Below are 24,819 nucleotides of genomic sequence, written 5' to 3' on the forward strand. Positions count from 1 at the left end.
TACGCACCTAGGCAGGAGGCTCTCCCGGCCATGTCAGACCCTCCCAGACCTCCCCCATTCGCCGGCCGGCCTCCTGCCCCCTTGAGCAGCTTCTCGGCTGCCCAGACCAGCCCGCCTCATAAACATGAGCACATGCGTGAGAGCGACCCCAGGACCGCTGAGCCCGCCGGCCCCTACACGCAACACCCAGCTCCGCCTCCGCCGACGATATATCCCCATCCCCACCCTCATCCTAGTCAGCTTCCACCTGGACAGGTACCTCTACCCGGGTACCCCGTATCGCCTCGTCACGGCGGTCCACCGCCGCCCTCGTTCGAAGCTCAGCGTCCCGCAGCCCACGTCGAAGAGGCCGAGTACGGTCCTGCGCGCGCTCAGTACGACCGGACCCTCAATCGCCACCTCGATGCTTGGGGGTACCAGGATTGTCTTTCTAGAGTGAGTGGCCCCGTTGCAAGCACGTGTCCGTCAAGCTTACCAATAAGTTCTCTCAGATCGCTGGAGCAACAAGGACGATCTATAACTTCGCCGAGGCGTATGGTAGAATTGCAGCAGAGCAGCACGGCGGTCATCCGCTGCCTGACCGGCTTCCCACGGAGCGAGAAGTGAACGATATGTTGGATAATGTGGACTACATTCGAAACTCGCTGGATTCGGTTCGGCAACTCGTCAAGGAAAGCAACGAACGCGTGCGGGCAGCCGGCAAGCAGAAGGGTTATGAGGACGAGGACACGCCTATGTACGACGGCATGAACAAGAACAACTACGGCATCACAGAGGTCAAGAAGCGCCGAGGGGTAAGTAGATCCGAGACCGTACCAGCAGCAAAGAGTGGGAAGCTGACTTGGTGGAAACAGAGGGCCGCGCCTCCTGGGAGATGCCATAGCTGCAACCGAATCGATACGCCGGAGTGGCGTCGTGGGCCTGATGGTGCCCGGACGCTTTGCAACGCTTGTGGACTCCACTACGCCAAGCTGGAGCGGAAGCGTCAGCTCGAAGCACGACAAATTCGCCCCAAGCCCTCTGATGAGAGGAGCTAATAAGACCCCGATTATTGAAGAACACTCCAACAACCCAAATAGTACATACCGATGGAAGCTTTAGCTTTATGGACATCACCATGGCCGATACTGCATTGCGTCCGAATCGGTTCTCACCACACGCACGCAAACCCCAGATACCTCACTACTACCCATCGACTGGCGCGCCACCAGACGAGCAACACCCACACTGCGTTTACCTCCACACATTAGCAACCAGCTGGCTATAACCTTTATCTTCCAATACCCGGCGTCGACTTCAACATTTCAACTGTATATATCTTGCTCTTCACATATTCATCGGATAGGCACCGAAGGGACAGGGCATTCATCTGGCGGCGTTTTTTTGCATTTGATCTCGACACTTTCGTTTATTATTATTTTGAATCATTCGACATTCTGAGGCAAGCGGAAATCCGGCTTTTTTTTATTAGATCAACCGACGCCACAAAGAGGTGCCTTTGAGCGAGCAACCGCAGACCGCACATCGATCGTTTCGAAGCAAGTAACAACGACTTATTTTCCTACTTGACGTTTTCCTTGAGTGGTGCTAGGAAGGGTTTCCCTGGCGAGGGAGACAAAAAAGGGATGGAGGGTGGGGAGCATTTCAAACAAAGTTCCTTTGGGGACGGGAAGTAGACATCGATGTCGGTGTCGCATTGTGAAAAGATTCGACACCTTTCGACTGGCGCAAGGCCACAAAGTTTTTTGTTTTTTTCCCCTTTCATTTTCTTTCGTTCGCCTTGTTACTTCCGGCATATTTCGTTATACAATTATCTACGGGAACTGGCGGGCGAGAACGCGAGAGGCTCCATACTGGCTACGGAACCGTGCAGGGGCGCACACCAACAGTTTTAGCTGATCTCCTTAATTGTAAAAGTAGCCGGATGGGCGAGAGATACCACGGGAGGAGGCGGCGGGAAAAGGGAAACTCGGCAGAGAGGAAAGGCGGGGTTCATTGTGTGTAGTCCTGGTCCGAAACAGACAGGATTCCTAAGAGGCTTGAGAGAAACAAATCGAGACTTGAGGTTTCATGACTTGCTATTGCCTGGGCATCATCCAAGTGACGTGCGCTAATAACCCTTTGACGAAGTTAGAAGACGTCGCATGGGGGTTGTTGTTGTTTCAGTACGCTGCCGTTCTAATACTGGACTGCAGCAAAGTATACGATGGCCATGGGGGGGAGAAGCTTTCTTCAGCGAGCCAACGTCCTCACACCACCCCGCCAACCATTTCAGTAGCTTCCGCTCATGTTCGGACATGCCAAATGGCCCGACGGTAAAAAACTAAATCATCGGATGGGTGGCATCTCATCGGGGTCCAACGGCGACAGTCATGTATGAGATTTGCTCTGCTGACTTGGCTTTGAAGAAAAGGGGGGAGGGGTGGTTGGGATCGTTCTGGAGCTTTATTTGTTATATTCTATCAAAATTCTTTTTTTCTGCTCTTCGGTCAAGGGGGTACGGGCATGTTTCCTGCGAGAGCCCCCGGGGGGGGGTTTACGAGTGTCTGTGTGCGTTGTAGTGTATGATAAGCGGGAGCGGGAGGGAATCTCGGGTGAAGGGGTGTTTTTTTTTTCTTGATGTGAGAAGTGACTAGAATTGAACGTCAGGTCGTCGCCGTCATCGTCGTCCTCGTCCATCGACAACCAAGGCCCCCCTCCCCACCTCTCCCTCGCAGGCTTACCGACATCTGTTACCAGAGGGCACGGCGGTGAGCTGGACGGACGGACGACAATGGGACAGCGAAAGCATGCCCAACGGTGAGGAGACATGACGCACAGCCGCCTGAACAGGGCCACGTATCCGACTGTCGTGGCGGTCGGGGCGGTTCCCGGCTGGCGGGGCCCGGCGCTCTGGACGTATCGTGTTTTAGTCGTTGCCTCCCCCCCCTCAGAAACCCCTATAAAGAAAACCCCCCAAGTTGCCGCGGCTTCTTTCTTTGGTATTGTCCCGAACAATGTTCCCTTCCCTTGGGAAAATAAAAATAAAAATAAATCCAGGGTCCCCGTAAGGCCCCCCGGGTTTCCACATCAGGTGGGCAAATCGCGCGCCAAGTGCAACGTAGCGTCGATGGCTGCCGCAGCCGCCTCCTCCTCTGGTTCTTCAAAAAACCTACCTACCTACCTGCCTACCTCAATGCTTGCCGTCGGCGAGCGGGACGCGGCTTGGCCGGGGGGGGAGGGGGGGGGAGGGGGTAGAAGAAATCAGACCAGGCCAAGCCGAAGTCAGGGAGAATCCCGTCCCTGTGGGAGGTTTTGGTCCTGACTCTTGCTCCCCGTCAGGGTCCCATCTCTGCCCGCCCTCTGCCCGTCAAAACAACAAGTCGGGACGAAAGGTGCCGGGCTGACCGGGAAGGTCGATGGACCCGCAGTCCGGGGCAGGGCCTGAGCTCCATTTAGAGTAGTACTTCTCACACCTGCTGCGCTTGTTGTCGGCGGGAAGTACCGCGGTGCATTCGCCAAAGATTCAAAGCGTACCGCGGTGAAAGGACATGGTGGATTGGGACAAGGAGGGAATGTCCCTGTTTCTAGTTGCGAGTAGCTCGAGCTTGCTGTTGTCAGCCAGCAAGGTCCTTGTAGACGGGGGAAGGGGGTATGCGAGAATGGAGCTGGGAAAATGGAGACGCGCGCGCGGTTCGTCGTTGGAGACCGATCCTCGCGGTAGGTACATACTTGCATTCAGCCTTCAGATTATAGGGTAGGTCCAGTACAGCGCCGGAAGGGGTAGTGTGGGCTGGCAGGACAGGACTTTTGTCACTTGTCATGGTTTCTGTCCCGATCTGATTTCCATATCCAGATGGGAACTTGGCATCTGGCCAGGGTTCATTTGACACGACGGAGCCTTGCACTCCCCCTTCCCCATATTGGCTGTCAGTATCGGTCAGCGCTTGTCAGGCAGGGATGGTGGGTGGTTCAGGAGTCATTTCATCAGACAAGATCGTCGGAGGGGAATTAGATAAACAATCCGACCTATCGCAGATATTCAGAGATCCAACATCAGAGACAAGGGCAAAAGGCGACGGCATCGGCAACGGCGGACAAGGTGTTGAGGTCGCCACACGCACTACACCGATCGTGTGACATACATGACGGGGAGTGTATGCATATAGACATGGTAAATGGCCGGGGTTGCGAAAATCAATGTATGTGTGAGTGAACCCGTTTCTTGTGCGTACGCCGTGTGAGTGGGCTTGTGTGTGCTTGCATATGTGTGTGTATGTGTGTGCGTCGCGATTCCGCATGCGCAACGTACGGGACTACAAAAAGAATAATGCAACATGTGGTAAGGAAACTCCGGGCAGGGAAGGGAGGGTCCTAGATCGTAAAGACGGGTAGTCTGCTTGTTCATATCGGCGTTCGTGCGACGTCGTACCGTTCAGCGTTGTCCCATTCGTGACCTCGTATCATACCCGACAAGAGATTCCAAGGGTTCTCGGCGAGCCCTCGCCCATCATCGTTACAATTGTCGCATCACACAGGATTCTTAGCAAGAATGGAATGGGACGCGGCAGCTTCGACGCATCGGCCGTAGCTTACAGCGTGCTGTGCGTTGGACGGGTAGCGGGTTGGCGTTGTGCGTGCCGTGCGTCGTTGCACGACCGGCAACTCTTCTTTTTCTGTGTTTCTTGTAACATGTCTTCCCCGATATTGTTGTGTTCGATCCTCTGGTTGGGTTGTTGTTCCTGGAGAGCGCAACCGAGGTGGGTGAGGGTGAACGGAAGGGGGTGTGTGCATCTCTGCCGACGTGCCACACGGCAAGAGGGCGTGCGGTAGCAGAAAAAGGAGGGTAGGCCGGCCGGTGGGCAGAGAAAGCTACCGATGGGAAGAAACGCTCTCAGTCGAATGGGTGGTTTACGGACCATCTGGAACACGCATCGGTTCCCCCCCTCCCCTTCCCAACAACGCGATGGCGCAGAGTGCTTTTGGGGTTTGTGGCATGCGAGTCGTCGCATTTGCTGATGTGTTCATGTTTCGTTAGGCCCACCCAAATATCCTCTCCTCGCATCTTCCCGTGCTGGTTGACGATTTGCTTTCCTGTCTCGATCTCCCTGCCCCCCTTTCTCCTCTCCCCGGGGAGTTGGTTCCGCTTTTAGGTCAAAGAGTTTTGGGGGGGAGGGCGTTTTTCTCTGCGGCTTCTAGCGCCCCTTGTCATTCTATTTCATTCTCCTCCCCTCTGAAGAAGAACGTAAGATGACCAACCGCGCGCCGTGGCTGTGGCTGGTCTCGTCTCAGATGGGGCCAGCAGCATGAGAGTTGACAACGAAAGGGACGATCAGATGTCTTTCCTTGGCTTACTCTCCGAGAGTAAGAGTACCCCTCCGCCTCAGGGCGTATGTCGTCAGGGCTTGGCGCGTGCCACTCCCATCCAAGGGGGTATAGATGAGGTACCATTCTTTCCATTTTATTTTTCTGGACCACGAAATTCATCAACCATGTTCGTCGTGGCTCCCTGGCCTGCAATTGAGCTACGATCATGTCGGATAGGAAAAAAAAAGGATGGATGAGGGATGTTTGACAGGCCGGGGGAACAGGGCCTGTGGGGTTGCTTTCCCGGCCGCACTGTCACCCATGACCCATGCCCGTACCTCTCTACTAAGCGGTCCCATACCTTTTGGGAATTGGGAAAAAGAGCCTCGGCGCGTTAAGTCTGGCAGCCACGAGCCAAGAGGATGTCGAGACGTAGTGTAGGTTTTTGCTGCTGTGGGAGGGACCGAGTGTGAGAACAGGGTTCGAGATGCGGCCCATGTGGCATCACAGCAGGGCGAAAGAGGAATGTTGATTGGAAAGAACTATTCGAGGCGTATACGTACCACTCCTCGTCTCCTGCGGTTGGACGCGCTGGAGCAACAATTCCATCTCAATAATACTCCAGGGGTTCCTCCTCGTTTCGTAGCTTCGAGAGACTGCGTTTCTGCGTTTGGTTGCCAGTAGGGTGGAATGTTCCAAGGGCCAAAGTGAGGGCTCTGTTGTTTCGGACAGATTCGGACTTTGATTGTATTTTCCACGAGGCGTGGATGCGAGTCACATTCCCGGTCTTGATGGAGCGGGTTTGACTTTTCAGTAGGGAGATATACTATGCTATGCCTGCTTGGGACCTGTCGGCACATGGATTGCTACGAAATTTCAAGGTGTAGCTGGTGAAACTTTGGTGAATGTCGTTGGAATCTCGAGCATTAGAGAGTTGAAAGACGCGTCGAAACAGGAAGAATGCCATATGCACCGAGTGCACATTCTCCCGGGACGTCGCAGGTTCTGCTTGTCTCGTTCCGAGACGAAGGCTGCATGGCATACGAGAGCCTCGGTGTGCACGGCATGCACAATGCTAGCAGCATACCGGCCCCGGGCCGGGTGGCCTGGGTTGGAAGAGGAATGGCGGCGTACATGTGGCGTCTTTTTGCTGCGTCTCGCCCATGCGCCACGGCTTTAGGATGAACTCTTCCGCCGCAGGCCACCAGGCATGCCACATTGATAAACGGCGCATGGCGTGGAATTGAATGTTGTTTCGTCGCCCTTCAATAGTCTTGCCCCGCCTCCAATCCTAGCGCTCGTTCATGTGGGCAGGCAAAGCGGCCTTCCGTGCCTTGGCTTGACCGACTCCTAATTCATCAAATAAGGGAGACTTAGCAACAAGTCCACCATGGTGACACTAATTGTGCATGGCTGTTGTCACTGTGCATTGTTTGGCAGAGTGTAGGGCTATACAGTGGCATCAGAGTCAAGAGCTGAAAGCAAGGGGATTTGCATCCATCCAAGATCCTTGTTCCGCGGTGTGCAAGCTTTCGCGGGAGCCAAGGGACAAGCGATGGCATCAGGGTCGCCTGGATCCAGGCCCGGAGGGGGAGGACAGGAAATGTGAATCTGAAGTCTTAAAGCTTGACCGATAGAGAGCCTCGCAGGTAGGAACAATAAACAAGGGTCGTGAACATGTCTGGGGAGTATAATTATGATGTTGAGAAAGACGCATGTCCGCGAGGATCGAGACCAGGGCCAAGTGGGCTATGACCAGGGTCCAGCTCATCATGGAAACCTCGTGGCAGCCCCAAAGTAAGTGCCATGGGAGGAGATTCTCCGCTGGGGCATTCCAGAGAGGGAGATGGCCCGTTTAAGGAAGCAGTGCGGTGATGGAAGGTTGGCGCCTGACATCGTGTTTGCCTGGACAACGCGAGAGTCTTTGCTGAAGGTTTTTAGCATGGGAAGAAAAAGTCTCGAAGAGCTGGTCTCAAGTGAATCTCGCTTGGGCGGGGGGCGCTTGTCCGGGAACGAGACTTGATCGATCCCATATGAGATGCCGAAGGAGGATCGAAATGAAATTGGGTAAGAGTCTTTGCAGTGGTCAAAGTCTGATAGCCGCGTCGGCGCTGCCCTAGACCGCCGAGCGGGCGCGCGAGTCATTTCAGGGTACGAAAGGGCCGTGTTGTGCGGGTTCTATGTATTGGCAAGGTTGGGGACGTGCTCCTCATCTCGGCCGATCTCTGGAGGAATTGTTCATTTTGAGTTTGGCAACCCAGGGCAGAGTCGAATAGGCATCTCGCCATCTCGCTTGGAAAAGTGGACATGAACGGATTCTAGGGGGTGCGGCAGGTGACGAGGAAACGCAACGCTTTCGGTCGCGGTGAAGAGAGTGGAATGAGAGCGGTTAACCCGACGGCGCCTGTGTCATTGCTTGGTTTGATTCGGCGTCGAAGGTTCGTTCAGGATGGTACCGCGTCGCATGGGCGGAGCTGAGAGACAGAAACATGGTGGCATGGCAGCGAGACGAGACAGGACCAGACTGGTCGTGTCTCCTTTTTGGTGAAGCCTGAACATGCCTCCTCAGGCACTTGGGGTCCCTTGGAAAGTGGCAGTGATGAAGACGGAGTCAGCAGCTACATGAGATGTTGTTGGATGGCGGTATTGGCTCCGTTCTGCTCGAGCACGAGATCGCATGAGACAGAACTAGGCTCAACGACTCTTGAGAGGTCGGCGGTATTGCTGTGCTGGATCTGAGTCCATCTGCCAGGGGCTGGAGTGGAGTGCAGGTGCTGGCTGACAGTTTTGGCCGAACCTTGATTGACCGGTGCGCATGGCAAAAGGGCGTTCCCAGTGCACGTCTCCCATGGTCTGACTCTTGCTGCCTTGTTTGCCGCGAGTCACTTTTCCTAGATCGGTCCCTTCTCGTAGCCGCGATGACTTCTCGGAAGGGGCTCCCTAGTATCTGTACAAGCACGACTTGCCTCTCAATGCATGTTGGGTCTTGTGAAAGGCAAGCAAGCGCGGGCAAGACAGACCGAGCTCTCGCTCGCATTGTGTCGCTTAGCTCGGTTACGCCTCCCTCCATCTTTCTGTGACATGCCGGTCTATTTCCATCGCCCGCTAGCCGCACAGCCGAGCCTGCCTGTGTATCGCTTTCCGTCATCTGGGCGATATAAGTCTTAGACGCCCAGACTGATAACTCGAACGTCCCTGCTCAATAGCGAACATGGCTTTATGGCCCAGACTTTTGATCGCTGAAGACGCATCTGGTGGAAACCCGAGGTGGTATCGCAGCATCCCTGGGTGGAAACCTTGTGGAAGGGCCGGCGCCGGCGCCGGCCCAAAACTTTGGGTGTGTGTCACTGCCGACGGGGGAGTCCAAGGAAACGGATATTCGATAGGTCCGAATAATGCATTTCGGATGGCTTTTTTGGGGCATTGTAAACTGGAGTGGACGCCAGCGTGTGCCAGCGTGCACGCTCTCTTTTCCTCTGCACTAGAGAAGCACTCGGACCAGACGAAATGAAAATATTTTCGAGCGAGCAGGTACAAGGCAACTAGGGCCCCAAAAATCAGATCATGTACAGGGTTGGCAGCTCGATCGCATCGCGGAAGCTCTCTGAAAATTCCCGGCGCTATTTTGGGTGGGCTGGCTGGGAACTCTGTTCGAACGTGGTGTGCCGTCCCACAATGTGACCTCGGACGGGGGGTGTGGGAGTGGGAAGCCACACACGCGGGCGGTACGTGGCGGTACTTGCGCCCCGAGATTGGGAGTTTGGTGTGGAAAGAAGAGAGGAGAAGCTACGCCGGGGCTTCCCTGGAGGTCATTACCCAACTGAGTATCGGCGGATCCACACCGGACCCCGGCGGCTCCCCGGATGCGATCGCAGATTTGCGTCGATTTGATTGCGATTCACTTTGAGCGGGAAAAACGGGGGTGGGTCCTCTCAAGCCACTCACAGCTCACTCACTCATAATTCGGTTGTTCACCCTCACTCTCACTCGCTCACTCACTCACCCACACACCACCACCACCCACCAACCCGGTCCTGGACACACCGGCCAAGACAAGAAACAGGACGAGGCAAAGGAAAGCCGACGGGCTTTTCCCTGGCCCTTCTGGCCTCCCTCTCCGCCTCCGCTTCCAGAAGATGCACAACTAGGAAATGTTCGTCCCATTCCCCAAATCTCGCGACTCGTGCATGGCGTGATTCCTCAACCCGCATCATCGCCAACGGCTTAGCGGGCTTCATCATCTCCATGCCTTACTTTTAGGTTCTTGTATCGCTTCTCGCTCGAAGGGTCCACCTTGCCCATTGCGTCTACCATAGTACCATAAGCGCAAGCTTTAATGATCTGGTGCCGCTTTGCCGCGTGTCTCGTGCACATGTCTTCCGGCCACCCAGTTCGTTTCTGCTTGCTTGTCGATTGTTCGGGCATCCTGTACCTGATCGTGGGGTAAGCTCTGTCGACTCAGATCCGAGGGCCGGTCATTGCATCTACGCCTACACCACCCGCAGCCATCCAAGAGGGTCAACGACAACGTCACCGCTATTGCTGCTATCGCAGGGTCTGAAACTGATCACGTTCTGGAAGGGAGCCTGACGAATAAACTGCCTTTTGCAGATTGGCCGGCCCCATCGCCAACTCCTTGTCTTTCTCCGTCCACGACGTTAGCGAAAACACGAGCCTGCAGCGTACTAGGTATGTACCACTGGCTTTGTACTAATATATCACTCAATCGTTGGCATCATGTCATGTATTGGACAAGTATCGATCTACGAGGCTCCATTCCAATGCAAGATCAGGCACATTTCTCCACCTCGGTGAGAGTCGCTGGTGGCCAATCACGGCTTCTTGCGCAGCAGTTTCCTAACCGATGACCACGAGGAAGGGGCAAGCTGTATCCACTCTTGGCCCGAAGCAGAGGTCGAGGTACCTTGCCCGTACCTTAGCGATGGCAGCCTGCCTTTCTCTTCCCGACCAACGGCGACGGCATGTTCCTTCTCCCATCGTCTGCTTTACCGACAGTAAGGTATGTGCAGGAATCGCCCCTCAGCTCCGGCGGTGGTGGAGCTCCTCCCCAAGATGATGGACCCGATCTTTGGGTTCACGCTCACATCTTTCCATAGTGCATCTCAGAACCCAAACCAACTGACCGACTGTTCAGTCAACACTGCTTTCGTCCCCGTCCCATCCATGCCAGCGTCTCCTCCACGTCTACTCTGTATTATGGCAATCTTTAGGACACCGGGGGGGGGGGTCATCTAGTCTGTCGGTTTCTCCTTGACTCCATCGTCTCCGCTCCGCTCAATACCTCTATCTACCCGAGGCTTTCGGACCCGTCAGAGCGCTGTGGTCAGTCGAGATCCCAAGGCACTCACCCCGAACGAAATGATGCGGCCGATCTCAATGGTGGCGGGTGGGAACCAGACGGACACAGAGAAAAACACCAGAGCAATAACAAAGTCTTGGTCTCAATCTCTTCCCAGGGCCAGACCCTCTCGCTTCGCTTTCCTATCTGAAGCCAGTGCTATTGAGGAAATCGGTTCGCCGCCTAGCCCGGTCTAGCCCAAGCCAAACGACCAAGACACCGTCCGTTGCCCGTTGATCTTTGCTCTGTCATAAAGCTCTGTGCCTCTCCCAGCCACGTGGATTCTAAGCCTGAAAGCAGATAGGCTACCTACACTGCTCAGATCCCTCCAGCTGGGTTTGGCCCATTTCTCTGCTCACCCATCCAGCAGTACATTAACACTGTAGGGGCGCCACGCAGCATACGGTACAAATCTTCCCCTATCCCTATCTATCCCCCATTGCCATCCTCGCTTCCCGCTGCCAGTACCATGTGGCCATGGATTCCTTGTCTCTTGCCATGTATAGCGTTCCTCTCTGCTGGGTACGGATACAACGACATAGAGTAGACAATGGAATGAAAGCGGGCCCCAGCTCTCATTCAAACACGCTGACTCGGACCACGAGGGACAGAGACAGAGGGAAAGGGAAAAGGCGCGCTTACGATGTCCAGCCTAGACCCTGGGCGCCACCTGCTTTGGCCTTGTATAGACAGCACCACCATTTGTCCATGCTCACACCTTGGCACATAAACTCTCACGCTTCCTTATGGACCACATCGTACGATCTGGTTTAGCTTCACCCTCCGCTTCGCTATGCTTTGTCGTTGAGATCCCTCACCTGCCCCTCCCCCCTCCCGAGATTTGCTCCGGTTTCCCATTACCTACTGCATTCCACGAGGTCACAGGGCCTGGATCTGGTTGGATCTCATCAAACGATCTGACACCCGTGTGTCTGCGCAAGGGGGTACGCTGGGTTCCGTCTTTGGTCGCGCTACCGCCCAACTGGCTCGCCAATCTCTCAGCAGTAAACTCATCGAATCTGACAGCTTGAGTGGGCATCGTGCTCGTATCGTGCACCAATGGCCATGATGGACGTGATCACATCCAACTTCTAGCAACCCGTCACAAAGCTCACCATCCACTTCCTACGGCTATTTGACCATGTCACCGGCTGTCAAATAAATGCACGCGTCAATCCAGCAGCTAATGCTACGAACCATCAATCAGCCAGCAGCCCTAACACCGCCCCGCGTTGCTGTACCAGTCCTAAACTACTGACAATCCCGCCCGCGGGAGACTAGCTGCTTCCCATCGATTAGCGTGCTATGTACGGACACCCATTATACGTTCAGCCCAGCCAGCTACGTCATGGTGGTCCAGCAATCGAACCATGGCGTCTCGTGGCGATCTGATCCGCTTCCGGTTGCCATCTCGAAGCCGCTTCAGCCCGCCCACACGACTTCCACGCGACATGCTAGAAGAATGTGACATTTCCGAACGCAGCTGGAGCGCCCATTCCAAAAGCAAAGAACGGTCGTACCGGGCAGCCTGTTTTCTCCTTGCCTCACCATGTCGCGTGGCGGCGAAGCTATCGACAGAAGAACGCAGGGAGATGATGGAAGCGTGGGCTTCCAAGTTCTGGCCTTGACTTCCATGCATCACCGTTCAGCCATGGTCCCATTTGTCTAGAAGATCCTTTGATCTAGGAAGGGCCTGAGGGCAACAGCGGACCTTTCCGGATTGTCAGCAGCCCGAGATTTGATATTTGGCCCTAGCACCAGACGATGCGGTCTGCTAGTCTTGCCACATCACTTGGCCACGCTCAAACCGCCAAGCTGAGATGCGCAGTTACACACGACCACCTTGTGAGGGTTCTTGGTGACAGCTGGTGGCTTGGCTTGGGTTTGAAGCTCGTTGCCCGGCCCCTTTTAGAAAGGTTCAGCTTCCTGGACGCCGTGCTGCGAGTGGATGTGCTGTGCAAGCAGACATTATCACAAGGGTGTTGCATGGTGTCTTACAATCCAGGTTTGGATATGGTACGACTTTTTTCGTGGCTTGACGGCCGAGTACATCAAACCACCTACAGACGGCCGTCTGACTTCGCCGCAACGTGGCTCTTTGCCGGCAGAGGAATGCATGCGTGAAATCACCTTAATCTGCTAGCACAGATAGCGTGCGATCTGAGATGCCGCCCACTCTCATAGCACACCGGCGTGGGACTGTCGACACTATGGTGCCGTGCTTGCCTGCCATGGAGCAGACCCAGCTCGCCAGAGCATGTCGTCGTGTCAAAACTTCGTAAGACTTAACCGAGCTACTGGTGCAACTATTCTCGCCACAGGATCGAGCTAGTTTGGGGTGTGCGGCTGTCGAGGAGATCCAAGACACGACCAGACGGTCTAGCAGCAAGCGCCTAGCCTCCCGCCTTTGTGGGAAAACATCACACGAACCCCGTGTCGATTTCTTTTTCGGGTCTGGCGTTCGAGCTGCTAACAGGGCAAGCCATGGCACGACACGCCTCCCCACACACACACCTTGAGTACCAGCTTTTCGGGTCAAGCCTTTTCCTAGAAACCGGAAACGGGAAACTTCATAACCATGGGGCATTACATTTTATCCATCTCGACTTACGGCCGGTTCCAGTTGGCCGGATCTTTGCCATGCGCGTAAAGTACCGACTCCAGCGGGAAGCCAGAATCCGGTTTGCCAGGAGAGGCGTAAAGCGCCCCGGCCTCCCATTCTTCAGCGGCTCTGCGAATCCAGCGTTTGGGGCCAAGTTGCGCAAGCAAACGTCATCTCGCGAGATCTTGGAAGACCTGGCCTGAATATCCATCCAAGATCGTGGATGCTCGGGAGCAACTGATTTTGTGTCAGGCTGGTGTATGGCCGCCTATCGAGGCACAGCTGCAGCCAGCCATAGTCCTGGCTCGACGTGATGTTCACACGCCCTGGCTTCCTGTTGCAGAGAATTTATGGTCTGCGGCTGATACCACCACGTCTCTCACGCATCGTCAGAGGCGTCCGTTGAGGAATTCGCAACGCTATTTCGATATGCATTTGAGTCTATGATCATTACCTAGAAAAGTCTGCCCTTGGCGCCGGATGCAACATGTGGCTGGCTGTACGAAGTACATGCCTCCCTTCCCTAAACCAAGGGGCTTCCAGCCTGGTTCGCAACACTCTTTCCGTACGAGTCTGCAAGGCTATTCCGAGCCTCCGCAGCCGCGCCGGAAGTTTCCGAGCAGCTTCGGGAGGCCGTGGATGTCCAGCCCCGCAAAGCCCTGGCCCGCCGTCTCCCGCTCTCCAATGGCAATCACCGCCGCAATGATGTCCTTCTGGACATCCTCCCCGACGACGCTGTCGTGCTTGTATGCCGGGTGCACGTCGATGAGATTCCGCAGCCAGCGGGCGGCTGTGTCCAGCTTGCCACTCGCGCGCTGGCTGATGAGCCGCAGGTACGTGTCCAGCTCGCAGCGGGTTTGGACGTCGACGTTGACGCCGTCGAGGTAGCTCTCCACCAGTGGGATCAGGCCGGGGAACTCCCCGTCGGAGCTACCGTTGATGATGTCGTTAACCGTCATCTCGGCGTACTCGTCCTCGACGGGCAGGACCGGCGTCGGCGGCCGGCTCGGGACCGCCGACCCGGGCCGCGAACCGGGCCTCGAATCGTCGCCCAGGTTGCGGTGGCGGCTGGAGAAGGGGTTCTTGCGGAAGAAGAACTTCTCCTTGAGGACGGCGTCGACGGCGTGCGCGCGCTCCATGTTCTCGTCGACCTTTGTGATGGGGATGTAGAAGTTGAGATCAAACGACAGGATTGCGCGCGTGACGAGGACCATGAAGACGGAGAAGGCGGCGTTCTCGAAGTCGGTCAGCTGGATCTCCATGGGGCGGAACTCGACGCGCCAGCCGATGCTGTTGTCGGCCGGCGGGGGCTTGAAGCGCATGTGCTGCCAGTTGGTGGACTGCAGGTTCTCAAAGTGATCCGTCTTGGAGAGGTCGAGCTCCTGGAGGTCCTCCTCGAAGACGACGATGGGGTCGCGGATGAAGAGGTGGGCAAAGTGGGTGGCGAGGCGGTCATCCATGCCGCCCTCCATGAGCTTGGCCTTGATGTCCTCGTCGATGACGAGGTCCGGGTACAAGTACTCGGGGCGCAGGCGCGGGTCAGTAGAGATGTAGGTCGAGTTGGAGGCGTAGCGGGACTTGGGTATCCGCCAGCGGTCGTTCTTCAGGGGCTGATGTTTGGTCAGTCAATCTGGCTCTCGCGATACCATAGTAAACCCGTCTCTTCGTCATCTCACCTTCTCTCCGAGCTCCTCTGGCGTTCTGCAGTCCACAGCCCGGCTGATCTGGTTCCACCGCACGTCGGTGTTGGCGAGAAAGCCCTTGTACACGGGCGTGGCGGCCGTCAGGGCGAGCATGATGGGGCCAAGCGGGCTAAGCTGGTCGTACATCTTGCGGCCCTCGGTGATGTTCTTGGCCTGGAACGTGATCTGGAGGCAGCAGCTGCCCATGCCGAAGGCCATGGCGTCCATGTGGATGAAGTTGTCGGGCGCGGCACCCCCCGTGCGGACATCCTCGTCCTCGGGCCACTTGTGCAGGTCGTAGTTGACCGTCGGGTCCTTCCAGGGGTTCGGCGTGTTCTTGTCGTGGAAGACGGGCACGTTGACCTGGACCTTGCGGCCCCTGCGCCAGCGGATGTTGGCGGCGAGGGTCGGGAACCGGATGTGCGGGTTCGCGATCTCGTCCGGGACGAACTGGGAGCGGAGCTTGGGCCCGGAAGGCGGGTAGTAGGGCTCCGTGAAGTCTCCCGGGCAGCCGATGCGCGGGAATGTGGTGAGGGTGATGGGGTACTCGTCGGAGTGCATGTGGTCCTTTGCGATCTTGCGGCGGAGCTTCATGTCGGGCTCGACGTCGAGGAGCTCCTTGAAGCCGATGCCCCAGGGTTTGCCGGGAGTCGCCTCGAGCATGAAGCGGCCGAATTCCGGGTGGAAGACAGGGAGGGTCACCGTTCTGGCCTGGTCAGTCAAGCAGTCCTTTAGCGCTCCCCTACCTTACGAAGCACACGTGCGAGCGTACAGGTGGAACGAGAGGTTAGGATGGGAAAGGTACGCACGATTTGTCTCTAGCAACATCTTGCAAGTCCGGTACGCAGCCTCCTTCCTTTGCAAGATCGGGGCTCTCGGCGAGTGCTGTAAGAATCTCGGCCTGTCTGAGTGAGAGGCGGACTTTGGGCTCGTCCTTTGAGTAGGTCACCACCAAGTATTCAACCTAAGCGACATTGGTCAAAACGAGAGCTCATGTAAGGTACAGCTCATGAGATCATAAGTTGGCGAATATCATGACTCGTGGGCCTTTAGACATCCCACGTACCTCGTCTCCCCAGAGCATGGCATCGCGCTCCTTGCTCTTTGCCTTGTTCCATATCTCTAGAAGTTGCTACAGGGCGGCGTCAGCACATGACACTCCTTATTAAGCCGGCCAAGTCTAAATCAGAGTGTGAACGCTGGAAGGGCCGCAAACCTTAATACCCCACTCCCGAACCTGTCCGGCGCGCTGCTTCGCATCAGGCCAGTCCAAAGCGGTTCCAAGAGCTCTACGAAAGTTGTTAGGACACTGCTCAGGCTATACAACATCAAAAGAGTACGCTCGGCGACTTGCAGTAGACCCATGATTGGCGATGCGGTTACTCTGATGTTGTTAAGCGGGGTGTGGTCGCGACTGCGGCTACGGCCGGTTTTTGCCGGTGATCGGCGTTTCGACGATGACGGAGTAATGAAGTAAGCGTGCTGGAAGAAGACTCAAAGAAACTTTGACACAACGACGAGGCAGTGTGGTGAGGACTGTTATCAGACCGATTTGGCCGGCGAGAGTTGAGTCGACGATGCCCTCAGCACATCCGACTTCCAGCTGTGGCGACAACCTCTATGGCTCGTGAGGGGCGCCCTTTTTGGAGGGGGGAAAGAATGTGACAAGACGTCAGAGCAGGGGCCTTGGCTCACGATGCAAGGGAAACAGGGCGAACAGGTGGGCGGTTACGGGTTTGCTGTCGCGTGGGACTTCTTCAACGCCTGGCGATTGCGCAATAGCTGGGCAGTCGAATGGGAAGCCCTTGTATGGTAGTTAAAGTGGTAAGGTGGTAGAGACAAGTTTGCGGCTCAGCCCGGCGACGACGGCGGCGGCGGCGGGGGGTTTGGGTTCGGTCTATCCAATGAAGGGGCTCCGCCTGGTGAAGTTTTGATCACGTCAACATATGAAAGAGGGGAATGGGGATTGGACGTTTCCTTGAAAAGAGTTCTAGAATGCGACGGGCGGATAAGGGGGAGGAGAGAGGGAGGATAAGGTATGTAATTGCACTGATGCGAAGGGCGCGCGGGATGTGGTTCGTTTGCGGTTAGGGTGGGATTGGAGATTTTCCCCTCTGTGACCTTTTTGCGATTTTTTATTTTTTTTGCGCGGGTAGGCCCTCCTTTGCGTCTGTCGTCGCGCGGTTTCGCGGGAGGACCGACGATGGAGGGGTAAAAAATGGAGGGGTTGATTAGAAATCACATGCCGTTGCTTAGGGACTTTTTGGGGGGCTGTCACTGTTTTGATTTTTTTTTTAGTCCGTGGACGTGGGGTAAAATGGTTCCGGGAGTCGGACGAGCCGACCGTCCTCGGAATGAACGCGACAGCCGCTGTGAGCCGTCTGAAAAAATATTGAAGAGATTGTGTTGATTCTGGGGATGTCTCGGTGGTTGTCCGCCATTCACACCTTTGGGACCTGGATCTTGATGTGCTGCAGATGTTGCATATCCATGCAGCCCAAGGCTTAACTTCGGCTGCACTCGAGGTTGGGTGCTGTCCCTGGGCGGTTACTCCTTCTGGCATGCGTCTCGAGACGAGTGACCCATTAGCTTTCAGCAGCCGGTGTCTTCCCGGCAGGTCTCTTTGATTAAAGTGGACTTTCCCAAGGTGGAGGGATACTGGGCGAAGTGAAGTTGGAGTAGGCGGAGTAGGGATATTGGAGTACTGAGGCTGCATTGGTAGTTGACTTAGAAAATGAAAAAAAAAAAAAAAAAAGTTGGTTTTTTCCACCAGAAACTTGCATTCCGCAGATAATAAATGGTGAGCGATCGCAATCCCAACGTTGAAATACATGCGGTTTCTTCTCATGGTCTTTTGACGTCTCTTCATCTAGGTTGCCGGCCCGGTGAGTGGGGCGCATCGGGCTCGGACCCGGGTCGGATGCCAAGCGGGAGAAGTGGTTACTGTCATGATTGTGTAATTACCGCCTAAGCCTATCAAGCAGTCGATTCAGCCCGTGGTTGTCTCAACAGTGTCGTTGTAGATACTAAACCGTGTCTTCCTTTCGGCAAATGTTCTCGCCTGCCTGGGCTAGGCATCTACGTCACAAAGACTGCATTCCCTTATAAACCATTTCTGTGGCCCAATCTCAGTCTATTGTATTGAACAGAATTAGGTTCTTGCGCGAAGCGGTGGTTCAGCCACATGCACACACAACCAGGCGCCAAAAGCTGACATCTATTCCCCATGAGATCGATTCACATAGCCGCAAGTTTTCGGCTCGTGAAGCTGCCTAAGTTTTGTTTGAGTATCTGAAATGGGCAAGCCTAGACTTTCAGGCTACGTGAAGATGATATATACCTAGAGCAGAACGCGACGTGGAGTTGTGTCACCCTCCGTTAGGTGGACATTGTGAGAGCAGCGTCGGGGCCAATTGCGGCCAAGTCTTGTACTATTGTAGACTACCTGAGGCAATTCCACGACTGAGAACATGCTCACATCCTTTGAAAACCACATTAGGCTATAATTCGGCGTAAATGTTCCGTGTTCTTAGAAGACTGTCGCCCAAAAAAGTCTATCCTCGAACACCCATCATTTTCAGCCATCGCTCTGCTCTTTCTCTGGGCTTAATAGTATGCGGTTCCACGCTGTTGTCGAAATCCTTGGCGAGACGATGGTCAGGATTTTGCTTGCGAAAGACAGAGAGCACTCTGTTCCAGTCGCACGGCTCTGCGAACGCAAAGATGCGCTCGTCTTGGACGTCTGGTAGAAGAGTCACCGCGACGTGAAGAATAGTGGTATCTTGGATATCTATTGGTTATCAAGACCACAAGTAGTCCTGGCCTTTCGGCACAGAAGCAACTCATCAGTCACCGATAGACTTTACTACATGCGCGGTAAGTCCGAGTGTGGAGAAGTAGCCAACATCAAAATGTTCTACAACAGTTTATGTTTATTAGTATTCAGACTTAGAACACAACGGAGCTTCAAGACAGCCCTCATATGTTCCAGTCCACTAGCATACGACGGCATGCCTTGTCTGCCGAGCGGCTGTTGATGGACTCTGGCCACTTTTTCCGATCGTTGTGATCGACTATAATGAAGCTGGGCGATGAACGGTCTCATTTCGCTGCTCATCCTTCAGCGTTCCTCAAAAGCCCGCTTCTTTTCTACCTCATAAGCTGTGACTTGACAACGAGGGCGTAATGATCAAGTGTACTCGCCATCGAACAGAGTGAGCAGGCCTACCGGCGCTAACAGCTTCAAACTTCCGCCTGTTGCGTTCGATAGTGAGTGAAGTTAGCATGTCAACGATGACATGGCAATGACTGTTTACGAGGGAAAGTCGCAGGCAATGACCATGGAGTCACTAAAGACAGCGTATTCCAAGACTGCGGCAGATTTTTGCGTGGGAAAGCGTAAGACGGCGTGAGAGATCTGATTAAATGAAGCAAAGGCTAACGATATATGCCGCACTCATAGATAGCCGTTGATGTATCTCGATTCGACTTGAACTCGACTGTTAATTACGTCGCCGAGGGCCACGTTTTTTCTTCAGTTGGCTGCCTGAATCAACGAGAAATCCCAAACAAGTTGTGGATGTAACGTCGCTTAATTTGGTTTGGTGCATTGTTCTATCGAGACTGTAACGAGTCAGGTATAAAAGTCAAACACGTAGAGCGGGCTAGTTATCTGCTCTATGTACCAAGTTGTCCATCGAATTTTCGTAATGAAGCAAACCAAGTCCCAACTAACATTAAACCTATTTTGTATAGCTTTCAGTGAAAGAGCTTGAATGGACAAATACCTATCATGTGTGGAACCCCAACAGCTTCACTCATGTTGAGTGCTGTCGATTACATCAATATCGATTCATTGGTCTTCTGAATCTTCGTCCTCATCAAAGGCCTCAATAGGTTTCTTTGGTCAATGGCATGGACACACTCTTGGTAGGTGCGGGTGGTGGAATCCGTACACAAGACAGCATTAGAACTGTGAGAACTGGGAGGATCAGTCAACCATGAGCCTTCCTTCTAGATTGAACTGAGGCAACTCATCAACACTGATCATCGCGCTTTCAACACGAACAGTCAATCTGCAGTACTCTTTGCACGATGGCTCTTCCGCAGGACGATTGCAACATCAGCCGATTCGTTTACCCGCAGCCAAATTTTATGGCACCTTGAGTAAAGATTCGATCCCGAATTTAGTGTAAGTTGTTATTCTAGCCCCTACAAGCGGTCTAGTACAGTTCATTTAAACTACTACTAAGGTCGTGAAAACCTTGCAGCTTGAGTCACACTGAATGATAGTATGACTAACGTGCTGGTAATGGCTTTGATTTATTGAACCTAATACTAAGGTTCATTAACAGCTTTAGTCCATGTCTTTTAGAAACCTTACACAAAAGCTTAATGCAGCTACACGTGTACAAAAGCCTGACTGCAAGCTAGGCTTTCACACCATTGCTGATAAACTCCAATAATTCTGTTTCAAAACGCGTAGTACCCAGGGGTTTTAGTCATCAGGCTGCTGCGCTAAAAACCCCTTACTCACGTAAGGGGCGAAAAAAGGGGGGTTACAGCAGCAAAAGGGGGGTTATACCTCGCATCACGAATAGCATCACTTTTGCCTATTATACACAAAAACCTCTACTTTTTAATTCAAAAGGTCATAGTAACTACAACGTTTTGCAATAATAAGAGTAGTATTAATTAATAGCCCTAATCTAGGGCTTTAAGAAGGTACTTTTTTTTCCCTTTTTACATAATAATTAAAAATTTAAACTACTACTATAATAGTACTATTACTAGTATTATTATTAACTATATATTATTGTTTCTTTTTAACCTGCGTTAATAGGGAAGTAAGTGGGTTATCCTCTATTATGCCCTTACTTTGCTAGGTATTTATACTATCTTTGATTATATAGTATTATGACTTATATTGTGATAATGCTTGTGATGTTGTTGTTAGCGTTAGTGTTGCTGGTAGTAATGGCACTAATGCTATTTCAAGGTCATCATCTTCATCCCTAGCTGTACTAACTAATTCTTTGCTAAATATAGCCTTATTAACGTCTTTATCAATAGGATTATCTATATCTACAAATATCTCAGGATTAAAGTCTAGCTTAGCTGCCTCTATAGTAGCATTAGCTAATGCTTGGTTAATATTGCCTTGACTAAGGGGCCTTGTTATATACTTGAATTGATTGAGTATATACTGTAGTAAAGGGGTAAGGTTGACGTTAATAGTGAATTTTTCCTTTGGCTTATTATGCTAACAAGGATCTGAGGTATTAAACGGAATATAAGTATTAACTTCTTTAGTATAGTATAGCTATTATTTAAAGGTTAGTTGCCTCATTTGCCTATCCACTATCTGATACTTTAAAGCACTATATTATTAGCAGACCTCTTTTTCTTGGCTGTAAGCTATCCTCTTAACTGCTGCTTACTGCTGCTATTACTCTGCTTATATAGCCTTAGTTACTTGCTTCTTATGTGCCTCTTTTATATCATCAAAAGTGACATTTGATATAAATAAGTGGCTTGGCTTGATGGCTTGCTAGGCCTGGCTTCTTTGTTGCTATGTTGTTAGCTTTTTGTTATAGTCTTTAATATAACTTTGTTAGTATTTATAGCTAAGAGCTCCCTTATTAATTACTTTTTTAATTACCTTGAATCCCTTTTTTGAAGGGGTGCTCTATGGGCTGTTATATTTCTCTTTTATATAGTTAGTAGTAAGTATAGTTTTGTTAAAGTAATTATTATGTGGCAAAAAACATATAAGGTGGGATAGTATATTAGCCTTGCTTTGCTGTATCCTCTTCACTAACTGGGCTAATATAATATCGTCTTTAATAGGCCAAATACCTGATTTTTTGAACCCTCTTATGATATTTGTAGCCGTGAAGGCAGTATTAGTTATATTAGCAAGGGCAGCAACAAAGTTGCCCCTTATAAATGTAAGGTTGTTATCTCGTATATGGTTATGAAGTACCTTTTGTTGGGTACTCTTGAATGGCTGGAAGACCTTAATATCTATTGGCTAAAGGAAGTGCGTTATATGAGGCGGAAAAAAACCTAGGATAATATTAAAGTTGATGCAATATTTTATAAGCTTTATACTAATGTGGCCAGTAAACTTATTTAATAGAAGTAGATGATATGGCTGCTTTGACTTCTTGATAGTATCTTGATAGTTATGGTATTGTTGGTGTACTCTGCTTAGCTCCCTATTGGGTAGATATAGGTTATAGTTATAATAGCTGTATGCGTTAACGCTAAAATAGTCTCTAAGTGAGTAGCCTATATGGTGATACTTTGCTGATTTTGTGTATAACTTAGTATTAAAGTACTGTATATAGTCTATTATAACCTCTTGGTTTGAAAAGCCAGTTGACGAATACGTAAAGCGGATGCCTTCTTGGACCTGATAATCTGCCTAAGCAGTAACTGGCTACGTTTTAAAGATCAGATATCCTGGTATACTGTTGCTAGTAGTATTACTATATCCAATAAGCGTACATGACTCTTGATTTGTAGGATCAATAACCTCTGGCAGGCAGTTATATTTTGGTGGCTGCTGAAGCAGTATCACGTGTATCCGGCTACTAAGGCAGCCGATCCAGCACCTGGACTCATTGGCGTTCCAGATATCAGAAGGGCTAAGGTCATACTCCTGTACGATTGCCCGGTACTGGGCAAAGAAGTCCTTTATTGGGGCCGGATCTAGCTCTGCTCCCTTCCGGTATAGCTCAACCGGCTTAATGGTGGACTTCTTTTGAAGCTCTGGGTGGTCGGCGAGCCAGGTGTGGACAAAGTGCTCCGAGACGGGGCGGATACCCTGGAGGTCACGGAGGTAGTTGGCCGTTTCCTCGACCTGTATCGGCAAGGCCGGGAAGCCAGCTTCGGCAAGCCATATGACGAAGGCCGTAAGAGCCGCGTCTTTGGCGTCCGTTAATGCCCGGGGCCGGCCAAGGGTAGCTGGTGGGCTTGCCTGGAGGTTATGGCTAGCCCGAAGGGCCTGGAGATGCCGGTGAATAGACGTATTAGATACGCCATACTGCCGGGCAACCTTGCGGATAGATATAGCAGATATCTGCTTGCCAGCCCGATCAAAGTGGCTAGCCCGTTGCTGGGCGGCAAATACCACTTCGGCGGCCTTTTTGGCAGTAGTCATATTCTTGTCATATTGGCGGGGCATATTGACTGTGTTAGATAAGGATGGTTGGTTTAAATAGTGTTGATATCTGTCGATGAAATGTCTGAATAATTGATTGTTTTGGTGAGAATATAACAAAAGTCAGGACAAAGTGGGGACAGGCTGTAACCCCCCTTTTCCTGCTGCAACCCCCCTTTTTTCGCCCCCTCCGTGAGGAGGGGGTGTTTAGCTCTGCGCGGCGCTGACTAACACCCCGGGTATACCAACAGCCTCAAAATGACTTATAAAACCACCGTCTCTAATTTATAGCGCCTATCACAGTATACAGACCATTACGCTCTAAGAACTGCCTGCCTAGATCCCCGGATAATAAGCACATTAGCCAAAAGACTCAACCTTAGGACCGTTAATAAAGACACGCCATTTATCCTGCTGCCAAGCAAAGCAAAGGCATAAAGTAGCTGGCTTTGGTCTAGAGCTCCTCATGAGGGACAAACTGGATGCCGAGATACGCGACAAGATCCATGCATTTTGTTCAACGGAGAAAGGTGTCATGAATGAGCTGGATGAATTTTCGACCCTTTGCGACATGCAATACTTCCAAGACGTCATGGATGCGGCGGCGCAGGCCATCAAGGAGATGATTACGAAAGAGGGCGAGGATAGGTAGGTGGCGTAAGGTTGAGCTGTTACATGTCCAGATCTTTTGAACCTGAATTTTTGTCACGAAAACCTCACTTTAAGGAGGCTCTCAGCCGCATCACATGCCTCATTCAGACGGCTTACAACAGCAGCCTTATCATGTGCCCTACTCATACTTTTCAGCTCATGGATTAGGTATGTATAAAGGCTCTATGTGGCTCTTCAGAATTTCCTAGAATCAAGCATCTCTCACCCCATTTCTTGTGTGCTCTGCTATGCGCTCTAGCTCATGACAATTTTACAATTTTCAGGAAATTGTTGTGCATGTGAGACTAACACGAACCAGACTTAGATCTACAAGCCAAAGGCAAACCTAACAAGGTAGAATCTGATAATAATCGTTGCTTAGGAACCAAAACTTTCGTTATTTCTGTTTATAATTGATGGCTTTTCTGACCATGTTTACATATGTCCAAGAAAATTGTTTGTAAAGCTAAAGTTTTTGCATGGCAATTATACTTGCTAAAAGCCTCTATATGTTAGACATCCGAATTTGCAGTCTTAGAATACCTATACTTCTGTCTCTCACGCCAAATTTTGACGAAACGCATTCCAGTAAAGATCATGCCCACTAAAAACGCACTTCCGATCACAACAACCCATTTTGATGGCCAACTATAAAGGTTGGCCAGAGTCCTTTCTGGACTGCAATGGCCCGTGAACATATGTAGCTCGTCCAAAGGGCATTCTGGATTGACCACAAGAGAATCTCCTGGGTTAGGAAACTTTACACAACTTCCCTTGTTCTGTGTCCAGCAGCCATTGCCATTGTTAGCCTCAAACATCAAGGGCGCTTGATCGAATTTTGCTCTCAGTTCCTCTTCAGGTATATCTGCGCTCTTATCATACCCCATGACGACAATAGGGGCACAGTTCATGAACATCTCAGGAACACTCCATCTACCATACCAAGTCCAAGCCATGACTGCTGGTCCGACGGGGAGCCAATTGGGAACCGTAAAGTTGTAGACGCTAGGAAGAACAACAGTTGGAGAGTCTCCAAAATTGATTTCGGTCAGGTTTCGAATAGGACAACCGC

The 24,819-nt window shown here is 52.1% G+C and overlaps 2 protein-coding genes across 2 annotated transcripts; one reads left to right on the forward strand and one right to left on the reverse strand.

Annotated features, from left to right (window-relative positions):
- Positions 1–22,387: 22,387 nt before the first annotated feature.
- Positions 22,388–23,120, reverse strand: ColSpa_09237 (uncharacterized protein; the record flags this gene model as incomplete). Its single annotated transcript, XM_049275449.1, has 2 exons — positions 22,388–22,404; positions 22,442–23,120. 2 exons carry the CDS (start codon positions 23,118–23,120, stop codon positions 22,388–22,390), a joined length of 696 nt encoding a protein of 231 aa, XP_049131406.1.
- Positions 23,121–23,562: 442 nt separating this feature from the next.
- ColSpa_09238 (uncharacterized protein) lies at positions 23,563–23,915 on the forward strand (the record flags this gene model as incomplete). The annotated part of the gene is made up of 2 exons (XM_049275450.1): positions 23,563–23,744; positions 23,780–23,915. 2 exons carry the CDS (start codon positions 23,563–23,565, stop codon positions 23,913–23,915), a joined length of 318 nt encoding a protein of 105 aa, XP_049131407.1.
- Positions 23,916–24,819: the final 904 nt, after the last annotated feature.

Source organism: Colletotrichum spaethianum, assembly GCF_022836535.1.
Source record: "Colletotrichum spaethianum MAFF 239500 DNA, contig27, whole genome shotgun sequence".
NCBI lineage: Eukaryota > Fungi > Ascomycota > Sordariomycetes > Glomerellales > Glomerellaceae > Colletotrichum > Colletotrichum spaethianum.